The sequence below is a fragment of the Carettochelys insculpta genome, chromosome 21 (genome assembly GCF_033958435.1).
Source record: "Carettochelys insculpta isolate YL-2023 chromosome 21, ASM3395843v1, whole genome shotgun sequence".
Taxonomy (NCBI): Eukaryota; Metazoa; Chordata; order Testudines; family Carettochelyidae; genus Carettochelys; species Carettochelys insculpta.
Window position 1 is genome coordinate 3379115 of NC_134157.1, and position 23986 is coordinate 3403100.

Consider the following 23986-nt stretch of genomic DNA (forward strand, 5'->3'; position numbering starts at 1 on the left):
ATACTACAGCGATCTTTTGAAGGAAGTTCTTCCAGAAGATCTCTTCCAAAAATCCTTCTTCTGAAAGAGCGCATCCCTACACAAAAAAGCGGATCAAAAAATTGATCCGCTCTGTCGATAGGAAGTGTTGGAACAAAGTCTGGACACAGCGTATGAAGCAAGCAGGAGGATTTCTTACACACGGTGCTAGTGGTGGTGTCCTACTTTCTCATGACCGGAGGAATAATCTATGGTGTGATTGTAGAACCTCCCAGTGTTGGCACTATGACAGATGAACACCCACACAGCCCTTGCTCTTTGGAAAGTACAGGACAGGGATCAAAAAGTCCAGTGCCATAAGGATTTGCTCCTTTGAAAAAAGGGTTCCGAGGGCGTCTACCCATGTTTTCTTCTGGAAGAATCTTTTGGGAAAAAGGTGCTCTTCCTCATCAGGGATGAAGAGGGGCCGCCAGAAAAAGTGCTGCGTTCTTTCGCTCTCACATCGAAAGAGCACATTTTGTGTGTAAATGCTTCTTTTGGAAAAGGCCCGTTTTTTTCCAAAGGAACTTGCTAGTGTAGATGCAGCCTTCATGTGTGGATGCTGTATTTCAAAATAGCTAAGTGCTGTTACAAGATGCATTTTGTGTGTAGCAGCATTATTTTCAAATAAGGCTGTTGTGTAGACATGCCCTTACTCCTCCTGGAATAAAAAACAATTACGCTTGCAAAAGCTGTTTCTTTATTGCTTGCATTGCACATGGGGGGCAGGGGAGGATTTACAGGACCAGACACATCATAAAGGCTGCACCCCTGTAAGAGCAACAGACATGACCGTCATGTCACTGTCTAGTCATTCACCTGGTATCTCACTTTTATTATTGGGAAATACTGAGGCCAGAAATAGGGCAGAGAATATGTTTTTTCTGTCACAGAAACTAAGCCTGCAGGTTTTCTGGGTCCTGGAATTCCACCCTGGGGAGAGTCCTGTGTAGGCAGCTGGTAAGACCCAAATGAATTGGCACACACATCCCCTGTTCGGTGGGAGACGTGAGTAAGGTGAGGTGGGGTCTGGAGCCCAGCTGGTTTCTTGTGGAATCAGGGCGGAAGAAGCATCTCTTCTCTAAGGGATGGCAGACCCAGGGCTGGCTGGAGCAGCAAAGCATTTTGGGAAAATGCCAAAGTTGCCGTTGCAATGGCCTTCAAGCCACTCCTCATTCACTGGGAAAACACAAAGAAACAGGGTAAGGATCCAGCCATCCCCTGACTTGCCTAACCAGGAGAGAGAAGCCTTCATATGGGTGATGTTCAGCTCTTTGCGGAAGGCCAATCTAGGCCTGTGCACACATCAGTCCCCTGTGAGGCCAAGTGGCTTAGTGGTCAGGAAGCCTTTTGTTGCCCAACTTGTTCCCATCTCCTCCCTACCCAGGCCCCTGAAGCTGCCCAGGTAGAACGAGAGAGCTACCTTTGGAGAGAACATCCAGCACGTCGCCTTCTCTGAATTCCAGATCCTCTGGCCTCTGCGCCACGTAGCTGTGGTGTGCGACCATTCTGTAGAGAACAGGTCTGTCCAAGCAGGCGTCTGTGCCCTACAGGACAAGGCCATGGTGTAAACTGCCCAGCAGAGCAGAGATGGCACCAACTCCAGTGAGGGAGAACAGCCAACCACAGGCAACGTACCTGGCACCAAAGTGTCAGCCTCCCATCTGTCACGTGCTGCCAGATCTTCCCCAGGTCTTCTTCTCCTGAAAGCACAGCGGACTCTTGGCTGTCTGAAAGCCTGTAGCTGAAGTAAGAGGAGAGGTCAGAGAGGATGCACTAGGGCCGAATTTAGAGGTGAATCTAAGTCTGGCAACTATCAACTTCTTGTGACTTGCTAAGCCAGGAACTGCAGGGCACGTGGGCGCCAGAGCTGGAGGTGTAATTCCTCATTCAGGCAAACAGAGCCGTGCTAGTGGTGCTCCAGTGAGAAGCCCAGCTGTGACGTTGAAGGCGGTGGGAGGGGCTCACTGCCCTAAATATGTCCCTTGGTTTTCAGATAGGATTGGACTCGGAGTGCTTAGACTAGCCTATTTCACTGCATGGCTACGCTACTGTTCTGAGCTCCACCAGAGCTAGCGCATATACATTTGCCCCTGCAGTTTCCGTAGGCAAAACCTAAGGCTGCATTAGACTCTCCCTTGGGCCGTTACATCACGCTCCCCCTCTCCAAGGAGTCAGTGCTGTGCTCTGAAGCGAACATGATTCTGGGATGCATTGATAGGAGTGTTGGGAACAAGACACTAGAAGTCATTCTTCTGCTCTACTCTATGCTGATTAGGCCTCTGTTGGAGTGTTGTGTCCAGTACTGGGCCCCACATTTTAGGAAAGATGTGGAGAAACTGGAGAGGGTCCAGAGAGGAGGAACTAAAATGAGGGAACACAGGTTCTCACAGGGTTCTCATGGGTTAATGCAAGGATTCTGGAGTAACAGACAAAAGTCCATCTGGGAGTTAGGAGCTCTCTGGGGTAGCGGGAGGGGAGGAACTAGCCTGGAAAAAGTCTTGCTGGTGAGTCTTTCCAAAGATTTGGGGTGGCTCTGGAGTTTTGTGGACCTGGGCTAAATCCACCTCTACCTTTGTAGCCTTAATGAGCTATGAGGGAAGATTAAAAGAACCCGATATGTTTAATTTGCAAAAGAGCAGGCTGAGAAGGACATGGTAACAGCTTTCAAGTACCTAAAACAGTGCTACAAAGAGGAGGGAGAAAAATTATTCTTAGTCTCTGAAAATAGGACAAGGAGCAATGGGCTTAAATTACAGCAAGGGAGGTTTAGATTGGAAACTAAGAAAAACTTCCTAACTGTCAGGGTGGTTAATTACTGAAATAAATTGTCTGGGGAGGTGGTAGAATGTCCAGCATTAGAGATATTGAAGAGCAGGTTAGATAAATACCTGTCAGGGATGGTCTAGATGGTGCTTTGTCCTGCCATGAGGACAGAGGACTGGATTTGATGACCTCCTGAGGTCCCTTCCAGCTCTAGTGTTCTATGACCCTATGATTAAATGGACTATCCAGGGCTTTGTGTGATCCTTCTGTCGGGAGAGGGGACACCCCTGCCTCTTAGGGACTCATCTTGTGAGCTGTGGTTATGGCTGCCTGAGCCCTAGTGAAGGACAAATTGCCCTGAGAACAACATGGACGGCAGACACAGCCTCAGTGCCTTGTCCCCTGCGCAAACACCTCTTCAGGGAACTGCAATGGCCAGAGGGAAGCTGCAGCTCACTAGGAAGCTCCAACTCTGCCTTTGGCACCAGCCGAGGGCAGCCATTTCCAGTCTGTGACTGACCTACCTCAGCTTCCCATGCTCTGCCTGCTGGCTCAATGTCTCCCTCAGCAGAGACCTGAGGTCGAACAGGGACAGGCCCTTGTTCACTTTAATTGTGTAGTCACAGTGGACTGTCAGCAAGACCGATCGGTTCTGGCAGGAGGATGCTTTGTCTGGAGCCAGTTGGACCTGCTGGCAAACAGGGAGCAAAGGATACTCTGTCCAGGTGGGCTGGGTTTTGGTTAGAGAGATTTCACCAGAATAACAGTTATGTCTATTCATATACATGCTCTTCACAGCAGAACTGAAAGCAGTTTATGGTCTGTTAACGTATTTGCCATCCCAACATCCCCCGGGGGAGGGAAACATTATAATCCCTTTTACATCTGCAGAGCCAAGGCACAGAGACAAGATGTGATCAACCCAGGAGGTCCCTTGTGAAGCAGGGCACAAAATGCAGGTCTCCCACAGCCTGGCAAGTGTCCCAACCATTAGCTCGTTCTGCCACACCCAGAGTCAAGAGCGGGGCCGGAACCCAAATGCCAACCTCAGTGCAGGCAAGCGCCATGCGGTTCAGAATCTAAACCCGGACCCAGATGTGTATTTTAAAAGTGGGGCCCTGTGAGGGGGTGGACTGAGCCCCAATGCCCTTTACAGAAGGCGAGAGGCCTTGCCACACCCCAACCCAGCAAGAGGAGCAGACAAGAGGTCCTCCAGGGAGGATAAAGCAGCTGTCTCTGTGGCAGCCAATCAGGGCACAGCAGCCCAGTATAAAAGAAGTTCCAGGCAGTTCCTCTCAGGAGCTGGACCCAGGCTGATCTCCACACTATATGGGAGACCAGCAGCACTTTGGACAGCTCCAAGTGAGAGCTGACTATAGAGCTGGGCAAGTCTCAGGCCCCAGGGCCAAAGATTGGCCCCCAGCCTGACCCACCAGCTGACAGCACTGTGCCCAGAGCTAGGCAGGTCTTAGCCCCAGAATCTTGTCATGTGACCAGGCGCAGCCATACAGGGCATCCCGTGGCCACAGAGGGGTGCTCACAAGTGGGTGACCCCATTACAGGCCCATTTCTCAAAACTCTGAGTCCAAACACTTCCATTTCCCCCTAGGAAGAGTCTGGATCCGAACCTGATAACCCAACACACCTCTGCACAGCACAGGAGTACTGCCTATGTCAGAGGGAACACAGGTTCTCACGGGGTTGTCATGAGTTAATGCAAACACATCCCCATTCTGATGCTGCCAGGTCCCATAACGTCCTATGAACATTTCAGCCACCAGTCTCTGCAGCCTGGCACTGCATTGACTTCCAAATCACAGGCAGTGTAGTGGCTGTGCCTAATAAAGCGATGCCACTGGTGGGTCCTGACAAAGGATCCTGCCTCTGACAAAGAAGGGCTCTAGGAGTACAAGTCGCAGGTGAGGTAGGAAATTCTACACAGATGATTTCACTGACCCCAGAAATGCAGCGCTTTCTCTGCTAGAACACAGTGGTTGTGAACAGAACACAGCCCCAGTCTGAGCCCAGAGAGGCACAAGAGGAGGAAGATCAAGGATTCTGGAGTAACAGACAAAAGTCCACCTGGGAGTTAGGTTCTCTCTGGGGTAGGGGGAAGGGAGGAACTACCCTAGAAAAAGTCTTGCTGGTGAGTCTTTCCAAAGACTTGGGGTGTCTCTGGAGTTTTGTGGACCTGGGCTAAAGCCACCCTTACCTTTGTAGCCTTAATGGTTTGTGACACTGGGGAACATCGCATCTGCAAGTGTCCATGGAGCTCAGCCTGATTTGCAGCTGGGTCTTCTCCCTCAGCAGGTCCTGTAGAGCAGAACATTGCCAAGCAACCATTGTGACAATGGGTGGGGAGGAGACAGGCGTGGACAGGTTTGGGGGGCCACTGAGCCACATCTGCAGGGATGTAAGGCAGCATGAGGCGCCATTGGTTTTATTGCCTGAGCTGTGTTTCTCTCCTCTACCTGCTCTCCTCACGGTAGCAAGGGGGGAGGTGACAGATGGCAGCAGCTGCATTTATTGGGTGCTGGTGCTGAACCTCAGGTGCCTACCAACCTGCTCATTTCTACTGGGGTGCAGTCCTGGCCCCTACCCTCCATTCAGGGCACAAGGAGCGGGCTGCAGCAGAGCTAAGGGCATGTGCAGCCATCCCTGACACAAGCCATCTTGAGTTCCACCGTCAGTCCACGCCAGTGACCACATACTGCAATTGGGCAGCTGCCCTGCTGGTACTGGAGGCTCCCCGGAGCAGCAGTGTTTGGGGCACTGGGGGGTGACCCTACCCATCGCCTGTTTGGATCCGTACCCCAGGTGCTCCTGCAGTCCCAAAAAGCAGCATTTACCTGGCAGCTGAGGGTCCATTTCCTGCAAGTGGGGTCGGCTGGGGGGCCCTTTAACAGGGGGAAGGGGGATCCCATTACTCACTTTCTGCAAGAGAGCAAAACAAGAAGGAAATGATCAGACACGAGAGGAGAAGATGGCTGAGGCCAATGTGGAGATATATCTACCTCTTAGAGCTGGGAGGGACCTTCAGAGGTCATTGACTCCCTCCCCACTACTCAGAGCAGGACATATCACCATCCCTGATGGATTTTTTTTTCCTTTCAATGTATTTGCCCCAAATCCCTAAATGGCCCCCTCAGGGAGTGAGCTCATAACCCTGAGTTTAGCAGGCTAATGCTCAACCCCCTGAGCTCTCCCCACCCAGGCAGAGGAGCTCTGAAGAAGGGAGATTTGGAGAAATTAGCTCCCCCATTCCCCACTGGCCAGAAGGGACTGATACCAGCTGCTTTGCCTCACTGGGTCGATTGCAGGGCCTGACTTTAAGCGGGGCAGGGCAGAGCCTCAGGGTGGCCGGGTCATTCGCTCTGAAGCGGAGCACTCCAGGCTTCCTCAGAGGTGCCCAGCCGCCTGGAACCTGAAGATTTGTTTTCTTTGGCTGCACTACTCACCGCTTCCCTCTGTGGGATCCTGACCAATGCTCCCTCTGACCTTCTCCATCTGTGTGCCCACTTTTTTCACCCATGTGCGGAACTAATTTTGATGTGCGCCACGGCATGTGTGAGCGTGTACCACCAGGACACACCACCCCGCTGTGGGTGCTGTGCTCAGCAGCTGGGCAGCATGTGGCTCTGTCCTGAGCAGCTGCACGAGCACGCACCTCACAGGGAACACTGTTCCCGACCCTACGCTTGGTGTGGGGATTGTCTCCTCTCCCTCTGACCAAAAATGGAATCCACCTCCACCAGATTTCCATGGCTGATCCTCTGACCTAAAGACTCCTCTGCCTCTCACTCAGCTCCCAGCCTCACCGTGCCAAGCGTCCGCACGGATGTGCCTTGCAGCAGGGAAATCCGATTAAACTTCCTGGGTGAAACGGTAACAGAGCTTGGCCTGAAGAGCCAGTTTTTCAATCACCCACCAGAGACCACATGTAGTGTCAGAACTGAAGTGGGCTCCGAAATTCCCCGCTCGCTGCAGCGGGCACGTGGGTGGGCATCACGCCCTGTTTGTGGGAGGATGCCGGTGGAGGAACCTTCAGCTAGGCCAAGCCTTAAAAGCAATACGGAGGGTCCAAGCGATGGGTAACCAGGGAGTGGGTAACAAATGGATTTTTTTCGAAAACGGAAGTTTAGACTTCACAGGAGACAGAGCTGTGAAAATTCACGTTTTGCTGCTGCTTGGATTTCCCACAGTTCCTGGCTTGTTGCGAGCCCTGGGCCTGCACACGGGGTGTGTCTGAAGAGAGAGCCCACCGCCTTGCCGTGTGGTTCAGGGCCCTGCCACTCCCAGAGTGGCCTGGCTGCATCTGCTCTCCCTGGAATCACAAAGCCGTCCCCTTACCCACTTCTCAGCTGTTGGGGCTTGAACGAGCTCCAGGTGAGACATTGGTATGCGAAGTTTCTGGGGAAACACAGAGCAGAACAGAACACAAGGACACAAGGTGAGGCCAGGCTGCACGGAGCGGACACAGACCCTCCTCTCTCTTGCACAGGGGAGTCTCTGTCAGGCCTTCACAAGCCCACTGTGCCCCTCCTAAGCCGTGTCTACACGTGCACACTACTTCAAAGTAGCGGCACTAACTTCGAAATAGCGCCCGTCAAGGCTACGCGTGTTGGGCGCTATTTCGATGTTAACATCGACGTTAGGTGGCGAGACGTCAAAGTCGCTAACCCCATGAGGGGATGGGAATAGCGCCCTACTTCGACGTTCAACGTCGAAGTAGGGAACGTGTAGTTGTTGCGCGTCCCGCAACATCGAAATTGCGGGGTCCTCCATGGCGGCCATCAGCTGAGGGGTTGAGAGATGCTCTCTCTCCAGCCCCTGCGGGGATCTATGGTCACCGTGTGCAGCAGCCCTTAGCCCAGGGCTTCTGGCTGCTGCTGCTGCAGCTGGGGATCCATGCTGCATGCACAGGGTCTGCAACCAGTTGTCGGCTCTGTGGATCTTGTGCTGTTTAGTGCAAGTGTGTCTGGGAGGGGCCCTTTAAGGGAGCGGCTTGCTGTTGAGTCCGCCCTGTGATCCTGTCTGCAGCTGTGCCTGGCACCCTTATTTCAATGTGTGCTACTTTGGCGTGTAGACGTTCCCTCGCTGCGCCTATTTCGATGTGGTGCTGCGCAACGTCGATGTTGAACATCAACGTTGCCAGCCCTGGAGGACGTGTAGACGTTATTCATCGAAATAGCCTATTTCGATGTCTCCACATCGAAATAGGCTACTTCGATGTAGGCTTCACGTGTAGACGTAGCTCTAGTGATTCACAGCCCTGCTGCTGAGCCACTTCCCAGCATGCCCAGGCCTGTCGGCCAGGAGGGCAAAGGTAACAGCTGGCGGCGGCAGCAGCCGGGGCTCTGGGCCCCTTTGAAGTGCAGCAGAGAATGCTGCTCCGCCGCCACACGTGACTATGTGGGAGCAGTGCCCCAGTCCCGATGTCACTAAAGGCGGACTGCCTGTGGCCCCACCCTCCTGCCCTTGGCCCCACCCCTTCCAAGGCCCCGCCCCCTTTGGCTCAGGGCCTGCAGCAGCTGCTGGCTTTGCTGAGCATGTCACACTGACTGGGTCACTCTGTGTTCTGGGTTCTCTGTCCCCATCACCTCAAACACAAACTGCCACCGATGGAAAGGCCTCCCACAGCCTGTCCCCGTCACAGTGCAGATGCTATCAAGATGTATCTGCATCTGCCTTTGAGCCACAGGGATGCCAGCCATCCTCCAGTTTACAGGCCAGTGTAATTAGAGATGACAGGGAGAAGTCAATGAGGTCTGAACAGTCCTTAGTGGGAAGCCTGGGAAGCTTATATGAAGGGTAAAGTAGTTCAGGAGAACTGGCAGTATTTTAAGGAACTCTTATTGAACGCACAGGAACAAACCATCCTGATGCATAGTAAGAACAGCAAACATGGTAGGCAACCATCTTGGCTTACCAAGGAAAGCCTTGGTGATCTTAAACTCAAAAAGGATGCATATAAGAAGTGGAAACTTGGACAGACGACTAAGGAGGAGTATAAATACATGGCTGGAGAATGCTGGGAAGTAATCAAGAAAGTGAAAGCACAATTGGAACTGCAGCTAGCAAGAGATGTGAAGGGTAACAAAAAGGGCTTTGACAGGCATGCTAACAATAAGAGGGTTATCAGGGAGGGTGTGGGGTCATTACTGAATGAGTGGGGTAACCTGGTGACAGACGATGTGGGAAAGGCTGAAGTATTCAATGATTTTTTTTGCCTCAGTCTTCATTGACAAGATCAGCTCCCAGACTACAGAACAAGGCAATGCATTACGGGAAGGAGATGGGCAGCCCTCGGTGGGGAAAGAACAGGTTAAGGGCTATTTAGAAAAGCTAGTGGTACAGAAATCCCTGGGTCTGAATTTAATGCACCCAAGGGAACTGAGGGAATTGGCAGATGTCATTTCAGAGCCTTTGCCTATTATCTTTGAAAACTTGTGGAGGTTGGAAGAGGTCCTGGATGATTGGAAAAAGGCAAATGTAGTGTCCATCTTTAAAAAAGGAAAGAAGGACAATCCAGGGAACTATAGACCCATCAGCCTTACCTCAGCACCTGGAAAAATCATGGAGGGGATCCTCAAAGAATCCATTTTGAAGCACTTAGAATAGGGGAAACTGACCAAGAGTAGTCAAATGGATTCTCCAAAAGCAAGTCATTTTTGACCAATCTTCTGACCAATCTGACCAAAGATCTGATAAGCTTCTGTGATGAGATAACTGGCTCTGTGGACATGGGGAAGTCAATGGATGTGATATACCTTGACTTTAGCAAAGCTTTTGATACAGTCTCGTACAAAATTCTTGCCCATAAGTTAAGGAAGTATGGACTGGATACATGGACTATAAGATGGATAGAACGTTGGCTAGATGGTCAGGTCCTTTGGGTAGTAATCAATGACTCAATGTCTGGTTGGTGGTCAGTTTCAAGCGGGCTGCCCCCAGAATCGGTTCTAGGGCCAGTACTGTTCAATATGTTTATTAATGACCTGGATGAGGGGATAGATTGCACCCTCAGCAAATTTGTGGATGACACTGAGATAGGGGGAGAGGCAGATATGTTTGGAGGGTAGGGACAGGGTCCAGAGTGACCGAGATAAATTGAAGGATTGGGCCAAGAGAAATCTGATGTGGTTCAACAAGGACAAGAGCAGAGTCCTGCACTTGGGATGTAAGAATCCCAAACACTGTTACAGGCTGAGTGCTGACTGGTGGTGGAATCTCCATCCCTAGAGGTTTTTAAGTCCTGGCTTGACAAAGTTCTGTCTGGGATGATTGAGTTGGGGTTGATCCTGCTTAGGGAGAGGGCTGGACTAGATGACCTCCTGAGGTCCCTTCCAGCCCTAGGATTCTATGACTCTATGATTCTATGGCTGCTGCTTTTGGTGACCAGTCCTTTAAAATGAAGTTTCACAGGATGCTCCATCACATCCCACCCTCTTGGCTGCTCCAGCTCCTGGGAGCATCCATAGGAGCAGCCTATCAAAGCCTCAGCAAGCCCCATCAGGCAGGGGGTGTTGTTGTGTTTACTTCTGAGGCTGTGTTGGAGACAGGAGCCCCAGGCTGTCCATTCCACATACCTGTCCATCACATATGGCTGTAGCCCAGCCGTCAGCTTCTTTAGTTAGTACAAAGACAATAGTGCTGCCCTTCACCACCATCTCTTCTACATCCTCCGGGTAATAATGCATCAGGACTCGATAGTAACCTGAGTCTTTGTCTCTGGAGAGAAAAAATAATGGGTTTACTCAGCCCCCTTTGGGGTTGTCACTCTCGCACGGGGGGTTTAATGGGATTCCCTACTCTTGCCCTTTCTGGTTACCCTTCTTGTGGACATTCAGGCTAGGAATGGGAAGGATAACAGTATAACCAATATGGTTTTTCTACAGCCACATTGAAATGCCTTCCTCTACAGCCCGAATGAGGAGCAGCAGCCATTAACGGTAGAGCTACAAGTCATGTATTCACATTCCATCTAAATCTCATTAGGATAGTGTCACACCAGGCTGTTAAGAGGGAAACCACATCCTAATGTCACCCACTGTCACCAGATAAAAAAGCAGATCTCAAGATGGGTAGAGAAAACTTTGTTAACAGCATTTTGTCTGGCAAGAAACTACTTATCAATAGCTGAGGTTGTGGAATCCCCATTCTAGGATGATTATCTTCACTTTCCTACTGTTTTCTGTCTAATCTCTATCTGGTTTGCAATTGTTCCCATCTGCTGTATAATTAATTTTGCTGTGTGTAACTCAATTAAGGTGGTGGGATTTGATTGGTTAGATTGTTACAGTAGGTTACAATTTGTTAGTAAAATTGTACTAAAATAATTGGTCCAAGTACAGCTAAGCAGGACTCAAGTTTCACTATTTAAACTGGAGTCCAAGAAGGAAATCAGCAGGAAGAAGAAGGATGGAAGAAGGAACACGTTAAGGGAAGACCTCATCCCCAAGACCAGAACTGCCAGACCCTGAGGTGCAGCAACCAGCATCCAGAGACCAGCTTTGTCTGTGTCAAGAGGAGAAGTCTGCCTGCCTGTGTCAGGATTGGTAAGCATGATACTGTGTGCTTAGCATGTATTCTGCTTGCTTTGTCATTGCTAATAAATAGAGAATAAGAATATTACTGTGTAAGGCTTTTTCAGTGGCACATACCCTGCAGGCCCTAGGAACTGGGTAAGGGTGGGAGTTGAAATTAACAGAGTCACGACTTGAGCCCTTGGGATTGGGTAAAGGTGTGTGTGTCCGTGAAGTGTGGGAGGGATAAAGAAATTTGTGTGAGTGACAGCATTGCCTCCCTGGGACCTTTCCACTGAGCTCTGTTGATGCCCTTTGAAACATGCATCGCTCTCAGGTGCCAATGCAGGTTGGACCAATGCCACTCCTCTGCTGGCCTGGAGGACCTGTCTTTTTCTGCAGCCAGAGGAAACCTCACCTTTCTACTCTGTCCATTTAGGTACTTCCATGCCTCCATCTCCACAGCATCCACTCACCAAGGACTGCCTCCTTCCCTTGCTGCTGTGCTGTAGGGGAGATCACGACCCCATTTCACAGGCAAGGAACTAAGAGTGATCAAGGGACTGATTTTCAGAATTGCTCAGGGCCCAGATTTCAAAAGGTTCAGCACCTGCTGTTTGGACTGGATTTCACTGCGGCTTTCCTCCCAGTTAGACACCTGAATTTGTTCAAGGTGCAATGACAGGAGAGTCGTAGTAGAGTTGGACACCCAGACCCAATGTCTCACTTCAAAGCCTGAACCCTGAGCTCATCCATCCTCCCTGTACTACACAGTGATTCTTCCTCACCACAAACTATCAACAGTGAGCTGAGAAAACTTAGGGACAATTCTCCTGCGAACACCTCCTCTCTAAGGCAGCAGTAGCCTTAAGCAGAGTCCTTGTGGTGCAGTGACCATGTCTGTGGTCTGTCAGAGGTGAGAATACAGGGACTTGTGAAGAACACGCCATCACTGGAGGGTGGGACAGACTGGGGCAGACAGAAGTTCCCTCTTTTGCCTTCCAGCCATTTCTGAGAATTCCCACAGTTCTTTGCAAAGCCCGGTAGCCATATTACTGTGCCCACTGGTAATATCTAGTATTGAGTCATACACAGAGCACACTTTTAACTGACTGGATCACTTCCTAGTGTGTGAACACCAGAGCTGGGTACAACTTTCTTGATGGGGCATTCTTCCGCCAGAAAATACCAGTTCTTTGCAAACCTTTCTGCGGGAATGTATTGATTTTGACAGATTCTGTTTCTAAAATAAAGTTTGCTGACAAGTGTTTCAATAAGGTGAACCCTGTCAGAAAAGTCACAGAGAGGTAGCCAAGTTAGTCTGTATCATCACAAAACAAAATAGCAGTCCTGTAGCACTTTAAAGATAGCAAAATGATTTATTAGGTGATGAGCTTTCATGGGACGGACCCTCTTCTTCAGATCTGGAAATTCTGAATCTGGAAATTTCAGAATTTCCAGATCTGAAGAAGTGGTTCTTCCCCACGAAAGCTCATCACCTAATAAATCATTTAGTTAGTCTTTGAAGTGCTTCAGGACTGCTTTGCTGTCAGAAAGGAATGTTTTGATTGTTTTGTTTTGAAATGCCTTTTCATTTAGAGTTTATGGCGTCTCCTAAATTAAATTATAACTGTGTAAAATAAAAGGCTGGAATCAGAATGAAACATGCCAATTTATTTAAATGAAATATTCTGGCTGACGTGAAAGAAGCCGTTTTTGAAAATTTTGTTTCACGGGAAATTTTAAGTTTTAATTTGGACTAAAACCCATTTCAAAACATGATCAGTTCTCACTGGATTAGAAAAATGAGTTTCCGCCTCTCCAGTAACCAGCTTCTCCAGAGGAAAACAATGAGTCCAATTCACCTCTGGAGTATGGGAAGCACACACCCTGTGAAGTCAATGGAACTGCATGTCCTTAGACAAGGGCTGAATTTGGTACTGGTACAGCAGTGCTGACAGAAGTTGTTTGGAAACCTTGTTTTGGGGGCTGGAGTCAAGAAACAGAAAAGCCAATAGTTTTTGGCTCTGCCACTGACTCATTTTGAGGCTTTGAACAAGTCACTAAACCTGTTTCTGTCTCTTCTGTTTTCCAACCCATACCATGGGATAGATCTACCTCACAGTGGCTTGAAAGGGTTAATCAATATCTGCAAAAGGCATTGAGATCCTTGCATGAAAGGTGCCAGAGATGTGCCTGGGGTTATTGTTATTTACTGTAGTGGCTCCCACAGTCACACAAACTTCTCACCCCTGCAACACTTTCTCCACGGGGATGGATCCCTGCGGCTGGCATGCTACGGAATCTCCAAACCAAAACATCTGAGGCCGAGTCAAGGTGCCATGAATGGAAACAGTGACAGAACAGCAAAGCCAGCTGGAGCTGGTCACTTACCGCACAGTGTTGGCGCTGGGCTCGTAAAAGCCCTGTCTCTGTGGAGAAACAACAGTGACTATTGCACAGACCCAAAGATTCCCAGCCAGAAGGGACCTTTTTGATCCTCTAGACCAGGGTGGGGAATCCCCGGCCTGTGATCCAGATCCGGACGGCGGCTTGCCTGGATCCAGCCGCCCCCCCGCCCCTCGCCCCCCTGAGGCTCAGGGCTCCCCTTCCCAGCGTTTGACTTGTGGTGGGTGGCTGTGCAGAGCTCTGAGCCTCATGGCACAGAGTCAGGCAAGGCGGGGCCGGATCCATCTCACGAGCTCTGCTTGGCGGGGACAGGAAGCGGCTCTGCGGCTGTCAGTGCCTGTGCCGCGGCTGCCTCCACTCCTTCGGCCCCTCCCTTGGCTGGGGGATGGCAGCACATGGCTGCCTGGAGAGGCTTCCCCTGCTGCTGTGGTTGGTCTGAATTCCAGCCAAGCAGAGCAGGGGCTGTGTGTCTGGGAGCCGTGGGAGAAAAGCCTCTCCAGGGAGCGTTTCTCTGCACTGCCATTCTCCCAGCTGTTGGAGGGGGCAGGGCTGGCAGCTGTGGTGTGTGGCAGTAGCACCGTCATCACCCAGACCCCCCACCACCTGCACTGCCCTTCCCCCACACCCTCCACCCCCATCCTGCTCCTTCACCCCTCCTGCCCAGAGCCCCACACTCCACCTGTTCCCAGACCACCCCCTCATCCAGACCCCACCTCCACCCTGCTCCTGAGTTCCCCCATCACTGCCCCAGCTTTATGGAGCTTACCTCCTACCCAGATCCCCCCAGCCTAGCCCACTGCTGCTGCTTCCTTCCCACTCAGACCCACACACTGAACCCTGAACCCCCCATTACTGGTCCCACCTTGTGCTCCCAGAAGAGTTAATCTGCCCTGGGGGAAGCCCTGACCCTCAGTTCCCCCCTTCTCCACCCTCCTGTCTGTGGTGCTGGAGCATGAGGGGAGTGAGGCATTTCGGTCAGAGGCCACATCAGTAAGAGTTTTGGGAGGTTTTTTTTCTTCTCACATTCATCTGGCCCCAACTCATTTTTCTGTGGATCAGTGGGCCCCCTCAACTCAAGAAAGGTTCCCCACCCCTGATCGAGACCGACCCTTTCTACAACACGGGCCTCAGAACTGCCCAGCAATGATTTGCGATAGCTTGTATCAGGCAGTGATGCAGAGTCTGAAAGGGAATTTCAGTTTTTTACCTTTTCCCTCATTATCTCCTGTGCCACATTCAATCCCCACTCGGGGATGGGGCAGTTATCAAGGCCATTCTACACTGCTGAGCACCATGGGCAGCCCCCTTTTCTGTGCCTGCCCCGATGCTGGACAGCAACCTATTCACACTTTCCCTGGCTTCTAACATTCCCACGACAGTGCACCCCACCCCCATAGGTGCCAGGATCACAGGGACAGTCTGTGGTGGTCCTTTGCAAGTGAGTTAAACATTACCTAGACGCCACAACAACAGCTTTAATCCAGTGCAGAGAGAAGAATGCTCTCTTCAGGCGGCAGGTGCCTTATTTATGCCCCTGTGGCCAACGGTGAAGTACAACTGATCATGTTTGGGGTGGAAAGATATCTGGAGTGTGATATTGCAAGGCAGGGAGGGGATGTGTGTGGGACTCAGAGCCCTAGGGAAACCGCTCGGCTTTACTAAAACATTATGTAGTCTGTTGCAGGTTCTCATCTCAATGCAACCCTTTGCTGAGGACCATAAGTGGATCTACACGACAGCGGTGCCATAACACGACCTTACCATGCATAAACCAAGTTACCATCACATCAGCTGTTGCATTGCTCCCACTCACCTGTGGCTTGAGAGGCTCAAACCCGATGTATTCGTCATTGGGAATGACAGAGGAGATCACCTGAGAGACAGGGCAGATCAGACTCTAGGTCACACGAAGGAACAGCAAGGCACTGTTAAAATGGCCTCTGAGAACCAGCCAGTCACCCTGTTTTCCCCTTGAGCTCCTGAGCACCAAGTGGCCCGGCCCCAAGCAAAGTCACTGCACTCAGTAGAGACAATGACCCTCACTTCTCCTCGGGTGAAGGCGTGGGTTAAATAACTAACATTTGCCAAGCACTTTGTCATCCTCACAAAAATGGGCTGTACAAGGGCTAAGTATTTATTTAACTTTGAATCACAAAAGGTTTTTTTTCCTGATATAAAAATAACTTAACCAGGAGGAGCATTTTCCTGATGTACACAAATGCTTACAAGGGATCCCTGACTAATCCCCTCTGCTTGTGACATTGACTTTGTCCCAGGCCAGGACAGATGGTAGGAAGCCACTGCAGAGAAAACAACAGAGGGAAATCTGACAAATTGGTTCCTAACAATGTTGTTGTGAGCAAGACGTGAGAGGTCATTTTTCTGCTCTACCCAGTGCTCATTAGGCCTCAATTGGAGTATTGTGTCCAGTTCTGGGCACTACATTTCAAGATGTGGAGAAATTGGAGAAGGTCCAGAGAAGAGTAACAAGAATGATTAAAGGTCTAGAGAACATGAGCTATGAGGGAAGACAGAAAGAACTGGGCTTGTTTGGTTTAGAAAAGAGAAGACTGAGGGAAGACATGACGTCTGTTTTCAATTACCTCAGAGTGTTACAAGGAGCCTGGAGAAAAATTGTTCTGCTGGGCCTCTGAGGATAGGACAAGTAGAAAAGGGCTTAAACTGCAGCAAGGGAGGTTTAGGTTGGACATTAGGAAAAACTTCCTAATTGTCAGGGTGGTTAAACACTAGAATAAATTGCCTGGGGAGGTTGTGGAATCTCCATCATGGAGATATTTAAGAGCAGGTTAGACAGACACCTATCAGGGATGGTCTAGATGGTGCTTGGCCCTGCCATGAGGACAGAGGACTGGAACTGATGACCTCTCGAGGTCCCTTCTGGTTCTATGATTCTATAATGGAGCCACGGCAGCTAGCTATTTCCCAGGCAGGCAGGTGCAGGGATGGCAGAGGGGCCCTAACAACTCTTGTTTTGGAGCTGGTAGAAGGCCCTGGCAGTAATGTTCTCAGGAGTAACCAGAGCCTTGAACCTTAGTGTGCTCATTGATGACCTAAGATCTCAGAGCATGATGCTAATATCCCTGCACTAGGACTGACCTCTCTGTAGTCAAGGTGCACTGACCTTGGGTTTACCCAGGAAATCTTTGGAATCCAGCTGCTCAACTTCCTCCTTTCGTGGTCTGAAAAATTCCCCCACGGCAACATGTATGGGCTCCAGGAACAGATGATCCTACAGTGGGATGGGAGGGCAGAGATCAAACTGAGGACACACGAGAGCACTAACCACAGCTTAAAGTTTAAAAGAGAAAAGCAAATGCTGTTTCCCCCAATGGGGTGCGGCCAGCTTAGGGAATTCAGTATGGCAGAAATTATGTCCTCGAAAAAGTATGACATTGACTTGACCAGTGCGTTGAGGCTAAGGATAGTTAATGCCTCTTGGCATAAGCTAATTTTTTGAAACTACCCGTGTGTGTGTGTGTATGTGTGTGTGTGTGTGAGGCGTACATAATAACGACTGGTCTAGAGAAGGGCAGTCAGGAGCTCCTGCTCACCGTATCTGAGAACACAAGAACAAGGTGTGAAATTAAAGAGCATCACAGTTAGAACAAATAAAAGGAAATACACTGGTGGTAACTTAGCCAGTCATTAACCTCTGAGGCACATTGTCACAAGTGCCCATGGAGGCCAAGGATTAGCCATGGACGATAAAAAGATCCAGAGTTGCATTCAAAAGGAATTTTTTAGACCAGTTGATAGGGGAGCTAGCCCCTGTGCTTTAGAATACAGGCAGGTCCCTAACTCGCAGCAGCTAGGAAGAAACTTCTCCCTATGGCCAGGTTACTCTAACTGTTCACTATGGTCGTTCTTGCCTCTTTCTCTGAAGCACCTGACAGTGGTGGAAACCAGATACTAAATTAGATGGACAATTGCTCTGATAGCGTATTGCAACTTCTATGTGACAAGTATCAGAGGGGTAGCCGTGTTAGTCTGGATCTGTAACAGCAACGAAGGGTGCTGTGGCACCTTACAGACTAACAAAACAGTTCTGAGCATGAGCTTTCGTAAGCACAGACTCACTTGACCAGCATCTGATGAAGTGAGTCTGTGCTCATGAAAGCTCATGCTCAAAACTTTTCTGTTACTCTATAAGGTGCCACAGGACCCTTCGTTGCTTCTATGTGACAGTATTTGGTCCTGCCATTGGGGCAGGGGGCTGGACTCGATGGCCTCTCGAGGTCCCTTCCAGTCCTAGTATTCTATGATTCTATGTGTCTAAGGGAAATGCATGCTAGGCAGGTGGCACGAATGGAGCAGACAGAAAAGTGGGAACACCTCAATTTCTGCAGTGCTCCTAGCTCAGGTGCAAACATTTTAACATGGGCTGGATGAAATCTAACCCCAGGACTCAAATTTCTTTACAGTCGTCCTCACCTGCACTCGCTCAAGGGCAGCATCCAGGCTCGCGCTTCTTCCTTCCGGCCTCCATTGGATAGACTCCTCCAGGGTGAGTCTCGCTTCCTGCCATAGCCCAAGCCGACACTGCACTACTGCAGTGTTGTACAGCACCTGAAACCAGCACCAAGGCAATGAGACTCTCACCAGCAAATCAAAACAACAGGAAGTAACTCAGGGAAGCCAAACAAAAGCAGAAAAGCCAAGTGAAATGGATCAGAGGGCCCAGAATAGCATGGACACTGCGACCAGCTCAGACAGCCTCTCCCTGCTGGTGGCCTGAAGGAGGGTGCTGTGAGACGAAATGCTGTCCTTTGATAACGCTCTATTGTAAGACCCTGCTGCTTCCAGCATCCTAGAGCGTTTGGGTCAGATCAGGACTACCTCCAGGGTGCTGGAAGCAAAGAGGTGTGCAGGGCACAAAAGAGGAAGGCTTCTCAAAAGAGGGTTATTCTAACTATGTACAGGGCACTAACATATGGACATTGAGCTGTTGATCACTACCTGTTGGACCTGACCATCTAGCCAGCTTTCTATCCACATTACAGTCCATGTATCCAATCCGTACTTCTTTAACTTATGGGCAACAATGTTGTGGGAGACTGTATCAAAAGCTTTGCTGAAGTCAAGGTATATCACATCCACTGACTTCCCCAGGTCCACAAAGCCTGTTACCTCATCATAAAAGCTAATCAGATTGGTCAGCCCTTGGAGAATCCATGTTCACTGCTCCTGATCACTTCCCCCCATTCCAAGTGCTTCAAAATGGATTCCTCGAGGATCTCCCCCACGATTTTTCCGGGGACTGAGGTAAGCCTGACTGATCTACAGTTCCCTGGATTGTCCTTCTTCCCTTTTTAAAAGATGGGCCCTGCGCTTGTCATGTTCCAGTCATTGTGGACCTCCCCAATCACCACAAGTTTTCAAAGACAATTGCCAATGGCTCAGCCAACTCCCTCAGCAGCCTCAGATGCATTATATCCAGACCCATGGATTTGTGTGTCTAGCTTTTTTAAATAGCTTTTAACCTGTACTTTCCCCTCCAAGGGCTGCCCACCTCCTTCCCATACTGCACTGCCTAGTTCTGTAGTCTGGGAGCTGATCTTGTCCATGAAGACTGAGGCAAAAAAAGCACTGAGTACTTCAGCCTTTCTCCCATCATCTGTCACCAGGTTCCTTCTCTCAGCTAGTAAGGGCCCCACACCCTTGTCCACCAGTAAGATCACAGGTCAAGTCAGGGATCACAGAAATGAGAAGAAAGAAACCCCACTGATGTGGTCTCCAGCTGTATGGGGGCCAGGTTGTGGAGTTGGTAAAATCACAGGTCAAGGAGCTGGGATTGCTGGGTCCCATTCCTTGTTGTTACTGACACATGGATGACAACACAGAGGCATTGTGGGGACTCATCGAAGCTAAACTATGGCAGGATTGTAGTGGTAAAACTCTCATTATCCTGTGTGGGACCTGGGTCTAGCCCTTATTTTGTAAAGATCTTTGAGACAGTCAGAGGAAAGCGCCCATTAGAGCACTGAGCACAAATGACGACATCACCTGCGCCACTGGAGGGGACGGGCTTGGTTGGATTCTTTCAGGGGACACTGGCAGGTCACACAGCCTGAATACACACCTTGCTGCCGCCTCAGGAATGCTGCATGACTGCATGTTTTTGCTTGCCAGTGTGTGCGCCAATCTCACACCCCTCAGCACCCTTCAGAGCAGCCCTGGGCCCTGCACTTTCAACAGGCAAACCCTTTGTTTCCGCGGCACGAGAGCAGAGTGGAAGAACTGCAGGGGGAGAGCCACAAAGTCATGCTCTTCCTGTACAGCAGCGAAGGGTCCTGTGGCACCTTATAGACTAACAGAAAAGTTTTGAGCATGAGCATTCGTGAGCACAGACTCACTTCTTCAGATGACCCTTCATTGCCGTTACAGATCCAGACTAACATGGCTACCCCTCCGATACTTTCTTCCTGTACAGACACTTTAGTGTAGGGGTGGGGAACCCTCAGCCCGCGGTCCAGACCTGGACTGTGGCTTGTCTGGATCCAGATCCCTGAGGCTCGGGGCTCCCCTCTATGGTATCTGGCCTGTGGCAGGGTGGAGGGTTCAGTAAGCTGTGGTCTGGATCCAGGCCATGAGCTGTGCTGGAGGCTGGGGAGCCAGGTAGCGGCTCTGGGCTCCATTGCTGGTCACTGCTGGTCTCCCAGCTGTGGGGGACAGCGGCTCCTTTGGCAGCCCGCCAGCAGGCCCTGCAGCTGCTCTGAGTGGCTGGAATTCTGGCCAGTCCGAGAAGTGGAAGGCAGTGCCTGGTAGCTGCAGGGAGGGGGCACAGAGCCATGTATGTCCAGGGGTGCAGCAAAGGTACGTGCACCCAAGCAGCTCTTGTGCCCCCCTCCTACCCAGGCCCCCACTCCCACCCCCTTCCTGCATCCACTGCTACAACCTGATCATGCCCCCTCCCTCCCAGACCCCTTGGCCCAACCCTCCTGCACCCCCTCCCGCCTAGACCCCACACCCCTCTCCTGCATTCCATGATCCCTCCCTCCCACCCCCCCGTGCCCTCCACCCCCCTCCTGCCCAAACCCCCACCTCTCTCCTACACCCCCCTCCTGCCCAGATCCTCCAGTCACAGCCTACACCTGAGCCTCACTCTAGCCCAGGTCACCCACTCCCAGCCCACTCCTGCGATTTCCCTCCTGCTCAGACTCCACAGCCCTGGCCCCCATGCATTCAGGGACCACATAAGTGGGGTTTTTTTTTTTTTTTTTTGCTTCTCACTTCTGTGGCCCCTGACTGACTTGTCTATGGGTCAGTGACCTTGACCCAAAAAAGGCTCCTCACCCTGGTTTAGTGCATCGCATTTCCAAAGACACCGAAGTTTAAAACCAGATCTGAGGAATGCCAAGACAACCAGCAGACCCTCCCTACATCAGATATAAGAAGCTCCTGCATGAATAAAGCTGCCTGACCAGTTCTAGGACGTGCCTGACTGGAAACACACAATAGATCTTTTCACTCTTATGGGATTCTATGTATTAAACTCTCCTGTTTTTAATACCTGATTTTTGGTACATTCAATGGGATTCAGAACACAGGAAACAAAATCATACATGGAGCCTAGCTCAAAATATACCCATATACAACAGCCACATCTCTATTTTAAATGTTTTTGCTTGTCAGATCCCCTTTGTCACACCTATTGCACTGGTCTGTGACCTCTGTCCTGGGGTGTAAACAGGAATTCACTGTGTGGTTGGCTGGAGGAGGTCAGAACAACCCACCCCATCTGGAATCCCCAATACAAACGTTACAAACACCGGGGAAAGAATGTACACGGGCATTACAATTATTTCCAGTGTTATGTAAAGTCTCTCTCTTTTCCATGGTGCAGCAATAATTCCTAGGGCCTTCCGGAGTGTAGCATCATGATCTAGAATAGGTTGTAGGTTTTTAATGATGTGTTGTAGGGTTTTGAGCAGAGTGTTATAGGTAATGACAGGTGGTGTTCTGTTATTGGCCTTCTTGGGCCTCTCTTGAAGTAAAGTAAACCCTCGACGTACACAATTTCAAGTTGCGCTTAATTTGCATTAACGTGAGTTAAGCGCAACTCAATATCCTGCTCTCCCCAGCCCTGGCTCAACCCCCTGGTCCCACGCAGCTCTGGTCCAACCCTGCCGCCCCAGTCCAAACCCCTACACGCAGCTCTGGTTCCATTCTCCCACCCTGGTTCAACCCCCCTGCGGCCCAGCTCACCACCGGAGCAGGGCTCTGGTTCACCACTCCTGCGTGTGGCTCTGGCTCAGTCCTCCCCACCTGCCCCGGTTCAACCTCCCCTGCGCGAGGCCCCAGCTCAACTCCACCCTTTGGCCCCTGTGCAGCCCTAACCCAACCCAGCCCTAAATTCCCCCACCCTTCTCCCATGGCTCCAAACCACCGCCAGGCTTAACCCTCCCTAACTGTCCCCCCACCCCCATGACTCACCTTTCAAAGGCACTCCAGGTGCTCTTGCTGCTTCCCTGGCTGCAGAACATGCATTCTGCCAGGGAGAAAAAGCCCTCCCCCTCCCAACTTTGGGTTATATGAGAGAGCGTGGGAACAGAACCCTTGCATAAATCAAGGGTCTACTGTCATTGGTTTCTGGGTATTTGTCTGGCCCCGTCAATCTGTTTTTTTTTTTTTTTAATTTTCCTGGTGGGTAATTAAGTTTTATGAATGCTTAGTAGAGATCTTGAAGTTTTCGTTCTCTATCAGTAGGATCAGAGCAGATGAGATTATAGCAAAGGGCTTGACTATAAAGGATGGATCGTGTGGTGTTTGCTGGATGGAAGCTGGAGGCAAATAAGTGATGGTCACACAACAACCATCCTATAATGGAAACCCATGGATGGCTGTGCTTACCTACATGCTTCCAGCTTCCATCCAGGGTGCACCACACAATCCATTGTATATAGTCAGGCACTAAGGTACAACTGCATTTGCTCCAATTCCTCATACAGAGACAAACACCTACAAGACCTTTACCAAGCTTTCCTGAAACTACAATACCCACCTAAGGAAGTGAAGAAACAGACTGATAGAGCCAGACAGGTACCCAGAAGCCACACACTACAAGACAGGCCCAACAAGGAAAACCACAGAACACCACTGGCCACCACATAACAGCCTCCAGCTAAAATCTCTCCAACGCATCATCAGTGATCTACAACCCATCCTGGACAAGGATACCTCACTCTCTCACACCTTGGGAGGCAGGCCTGTCCTCGCCAACAGATAGCCTGCCAACCTTAAACAAATTCTCACGAACAACTATAGACCACAACACAGTAACTCTCAACGTGGAACCAACCCCTGCAACAAACCTCGCTTCCAATTCTGCTCACATATCGACACCAGCGATATCATCATAGGACCTAACATCAACCATACCATCAGGGGCTCATTTGCCTGCACATCTACTAATATCATATATGCCATCATGTGCCAGCAATGCCCCACTGCAATATACATTGGCCAAACTGGATAGTCTCTATGTAAGTGAATAAATGGACACAAATCAGGTATCAGGAATGATAACACACAAAAACCTGTAGGAGAACACTTCAATCTTCCCGGACACTCAGTAACAGGTTTAAAAGTAGCCCTCCTGCAACAAAAAATCTTCAAAAACAGACTCCAAAGAGAAGCTGCAGAGTTTCAATTCATTTGCAAATTCAACGCCATCAGCCAAGGATTGAACAGAGACTGGGAGTGGCTGGTCAATTACAAAAGCAGTTTCTCCTCTCTTGATGTTCACACCTCCACATTAGCTACTGATCATGGGCCATAACCCCCATGACTGAATTGACCTGATTTCTCCTCTTTTGATGTTCTCAGTTCCACATTAACTACTGATAATGGGCCACATCCTCCGTGACTGAACAGACCTTGTCAACTCTGGCCCTCCTCTTGACTGGGACACCCTCCTTTTCATAAGCCCATATGTTTAAAACCTCCGCTGGAACCCCACACTCATACATCTGATGAAGTGGGACTTTGCCCATGAAAGCTTATGCTCCAAAATATCTCTCAGTCTATGAGGTGCCACAGGACTTCTTGTTGTTTTTGAAGCTACAGACTAACTCGGCTACCCCTTTGATACCTGGAGGCATGTAAGTAAGTGTAGCAGTCAGTGGGTTTCTGGTAGAGAGCTGAACTGATTTGCACTGTGGTGTCCAGGGAATGGATCTCTTGTGTGGAATAGTCAAGGCTGAGATTGATAGTGGGGTGCAGGTTGTTAAAATCTCCATGGGATACTT

General features: G+C 50.2%; 1 protein-coding gene across 5 annotated transcripts in view; it reads right to left on the minus strand.

The window, feature by feature from the left end:
- Positions 1–695: 695 nt before the first annotated feature.
- Positions 696–23986, minus strand: part of NOXA1 (NADPH oxidase activator 1) — a 43477-nt gene continuing 20186 nt past the window's right edge. For 3 of the 5 annotated variants that reach the window (XM_075015518.1, XM_075015521.1, XM_075015522.1), the window contains 12 exons: positions 18171–18305; positions 16861–16968; positions 15532–15591; positions 13704–13741; positions 10374–10515; positions 7135–7194; positions 5634–5718; positions 4997–5097; positions 3309–3475; positions 1657–1762; positions 1442–1565; positions 696–1197 (listed from right to left, as the gene is read on the minus strand). In XM_075015518.1, the coding sequence (XP_074871619.1) occupies positions 1100–1197; positions 1442–1565; positions 1657–1762; positions 3309–3475; positions 4997–5097; positions 5634–5718; positions 7135–7194; positions 10374–10515; positions 13704–13741; positions 15532–15591; positions 16861–16968; positions 18171–18305 (1224 nt within the window). In that variant the 3' untranslated portion in view covers positions 696–1099. The remainder of the gene's footprint in view (positions 1198–1441; positions 1566–1656; positions 1763–3308; positions 3476–4996; positions 5098–5633; positions 5719–7134; positions 7195–10373; positions 10516–13703; positions 13742–15531; positions 15592–16860; positions 16969–18170; positions 18306–23986) is intronic. The other 2 variants (XM_075015520.1, XM_075015523.1) reach the window with 2 other exon arrangements.